This window comes from Aplysia californica, unplaced genomic scaffold, assembly GCF_000002075.1.
Source record: "Aplysia californica isolate F4 #8 unplaced genomic scaffold, AplCal3.0 scaffold00236, whole genome shotgun sequence".
Lineage (NCBI taxonomy): Eukaryota > Metazoa > Mollusca > Gastropoda > Aplysiida > Aplysiidae > Aplysia > Aplysia californica.
The window spans coordinates 853,917-857,509 of record NW_004797506.1 but is presented as its reverse complement, the minus strand read 5'-3'; the positions used below and the strand labels follow the sequence as shown (position 1 = coordinate 857,509).

The following is a 3,593-nucleotide window of genomic DNA, read 5'->3' as shown; positions in this document are numbered from 1 at the left end:
GAAAAGGAGGGAGAGGGAGGGAGAGAGAGAGAGAGAGAGAGAGAGAGAGAGAGAGAGAGAGAGAGAGAGAGAGAGAGAGAGAGAGAGAGAGAGAGAGAAGGGGGCGTGGGGTACTGTATATAAAAATTAATTCACAAAACAAGAATGAGAGGCATACAGATCAGAATCAGATGTGTAACTGTTGAGTATTCTTAATAAATAGCTACAGAAAATCCATTTGTAAGCAGCACAGTTTTATTATGGAAATAAAATCAAAGTAAAACAAACAGCAACAATGGCCAAATCATTGCAAAAGTCAAAATCATTGAAATGATACCATCATATATATTTGGTTCATGACCACACTAATCATATTCTAAAGGTACAAAGTAGTCGTCAAGTTAAAAAATTAAAAAAACTCTGTGAAACTTGCAATATGAAGTCACAACCATCTTGAAAAAAAAATTCGTCAAAAATACATCTTCCAAGTTCAAACATTAAAAACCTCAGTGGAACTTGCAACATGAAGTAACAACCATTTTTAGTACAATTGTACCAAGAGCATAACACATACCTTTCAGGTTCACTCGCATCACCTTTATCAGTGATTTTGAAAAAACAATTTTGTTTTAACTTTTTTTTACTGTAACTAAATGTTCATCTAAATGTAAAAACAATAAAAAGTAGAAGACTCTCCAAGCAAATGCTATGTTAAAATAAAAAACGGTTTACTGTCACTTAACATGTCAGAGGTGCAGTCAGTTGAGCAAGTACATGGAAAAATACCCCCCCCCCCCCGAAAGTGTTTAAAAAAATCTTTTTAAAATAAAAAAATCCAAAAATTCTTTTTCTGTACCTTCAGATTTATTCTAAAAGAGAGGTTGAAAACATACAGCAGCAAAACACTGCCTATCAGTCACTCACCTGTGCTATCTGGAGGGAAGAGTACATCTGGGAACAGCTTCTCAAAACTGTGTCCCGTGTGTTTGGGCCGGTTCTCCACGTAGTTCCTCACCGTTGTCTGTAACCTGGACATGAAGTCTTGGCTTGGGGTGCCAAGCTGCTCTGTAATCTTATTCCACTGGTCAATGTCTGAACATACGGTCAAGGAATAGTTTTACAAGCCAGTCGTCAGTTGAGCTTGGTAAAAGTCTTAAGGCTGTCCCCAACTGCATGAGAGCTAATGGTCAGAGATACAGATTTTCCACTTTTAAATCCAACCATATGGTCCGTCCAGTGACTCCGAATAGTCTAAACTGTATTTATGAGCCTCTCAAGGTGCTGGTTGACATGTTGCTTCGACCTTGGTTACACAGTCTATCGCCAGACTGTCCCCCCATCTCACACACCTCCACAGCAATTGAGTACAAAACATGGAAGGTAATCAGATCAACCTAGTACACATTTTTATGGGCCTAACTACAACTCCACAATAGCGTTTGCCTCAAGCTGGGAGACCACTTACAGAGTTTGTTCTTATGTTAAAGGCTGACATGACAAAGATGGCAATGTTTCTCTTTGTCGAAGTATCCTAGGCAATTTCGACAACAACTTCTCTGAAAGTCATGCAGGAACTTGCCAACCTGATTATCATGAGTTTCATTTGATAGTTTAGTTTTAGTAGAGGTTTTACGGCGCTCGCAACTGCATAAGGTCATATGAGCGCCAGAAGATTAGAGGTGTTACAAGAGAGTAACAAACATAAAAAAGAAAAAGTAGAGATAAGGATGATAGATGTTTCATAGGAAAGAAGGAGCAAACCACACAAGAGCACCCGCCAACCACCCACGTCATTTGATAGCTGCAAAAATGATCTAAAGACAATCATGAACTCTTCTGCTTCTTTGGCAAAATTTGCTTGGATTTTGTAGAAGTTGTTCTAAAATTTGTTTATTCTTTATACAAACAATGTTATTCCATTTAATTCTATTTATTTGAGTAGGTACAGCAACAATCGCATGGCATTTGGAGCAAAGGATACGATCTGTACCCGGGAACATCACTGTGGCACGTATCAGTTCTGCCATTATACAGCCAACAGACCAGATATCAACTGGAAGGAGAAAATACAGGAGGTCATCAAAACTGTGTCCTCACATCTGGACAGATCAATGACACAACTTAAATACTATAAAAGACAAATAACTAGTTTAAACACATTTGAAGTATAAAAATTGCTTTGGCAGAACAAAAGAATAAACTTATTTTTATATATTTCTAAGAAGTTGGTACATGTCTTCCAATGTAATAGAAAACAATGGGGAAAAAATAATCAGCAGCTCTGCTCATGCAACATAATTAGAAAAAAACGTAATGCTAAAAATGAGAACGGAAACAGAACTCTGTGAATTTAATGATGAGGAATTACAAGAAAAAACCCCTCACCGTTTGCCTTGTAGCCCATCCCCAGTATAACCTCCGGGGCTCTGTAGTAGCGAGTCACCACGTACGGCGTCATCATGAAACCTGTCCCGGCCGTCCGGGCCAAGCCAAAGTCAAGGATCTTCAACGTGCAGTCTGACTTGACAACGATATTGCTAGGTTTGAGGTCCTGAGGAAAAAGTTTGAGTGGAAAAAGTTTGAGTGATAAACTAGTGAAGTAGTGTTGTGTAATGATGATCATACACAAAGTCTTTTAGAAAAAAAGGGAGAAAACCATATGATAGAAGCAAAATCAACTTGCAGTACCTCACATTTAATTATTTCACACAAAAAGCTAGTAAACAAAAGCATGCACTCAACTTAATTAGATAAAGGCCATATATATTATTGAACATTCAGGCTGCACATGTCTTGGTCACAAATGATATGAAAATGGTCGACAGACCTATACCCAGAGTGTCCTTTTTTCGAGACAATTCCACAATAGTATGGCCACTTACACTGAGCTTGTCAGTTTTTAGAAACTCCAAAAAAAAAATTCAGTAAAAAAAAAAAATCAACAACCCCCAATATACACACCAAACAGGTGAACAACACCAGCATAACTTTGCTTTTAAAAACATCAGCGCAAAAGCCAAGAGTGGCACTGTGTCCACGCTGCCTGCCTGCGGTACCCACCCTGTGTATGATGCCAGCAGAATGTAAGTGTTTGATGCCACACAGCATCTGGTAGAGGAGGTAGGACATGCGCTCATGGTCCAGGTCCATCTGGATCACCTGACACAGGTTGGCGTCCATGAGCTCCATCACCAGGTACCTGCACACAAACAAACAGAAATAGTACACTTTAGAAACATGCCCGCCGCGCATCAATTCCTAAACTTTCAGTGGGAAGGTTTTTGTTTAATTTTGTTTTTGTTTGTTTTAGTAGAGGTTTTACGGTGCTCACAACTGCATAATGTCATCTGAGCGCCAGAAGATTAGAGGTGTTACAAGAGAATAACAAACATAAAAAAGAAGGAGGGGAGAAAAGGATGATAGATGTTTGATAGGAAAGAAGAAGCAAGCCACACAAGAGCACCCGCCAACATTTAATTTTGTTTTAGTAGGAGTTTTACGTAACTCACAACACATACATGTCACATTATTATTTTTTAAATTATAGTAGAGGGTTTTACGGCGCTCGCAACTGCATAAGGTCATATGAGTGCCAAGGGGTGGGGGTCAACAGA

The 3,593-nt window shown here is 38.9% G+C and overlaps 1 protein-coding gene across 1 annotated transcript in view; it reads right to left on the bottom strand.

The window, feature by feature from the left end:
* jnk (c-Jun N-terminal kinase JNK) overlaps window positions 1-3,593 on the bottom strand; it is a gene marked incomplete in the record, with an annotated part of 52,119 nt that overhangs the window by 5,117 nt on the left and 43,409 nt on the right. The window contains 4 exon segments of the mRNA NM_001204618.1: window positions 904-1,071; window positions 1,961-2,032; window positions 2,365-2,530; window positions 3,040-3,177. Coding sequence (NP_001191547.1) covers window positions 904-1,071; window positions 1,961-2,032; window positions 2,365-2,530; window positions 3,040-3,177 — 544 coding nt within the window.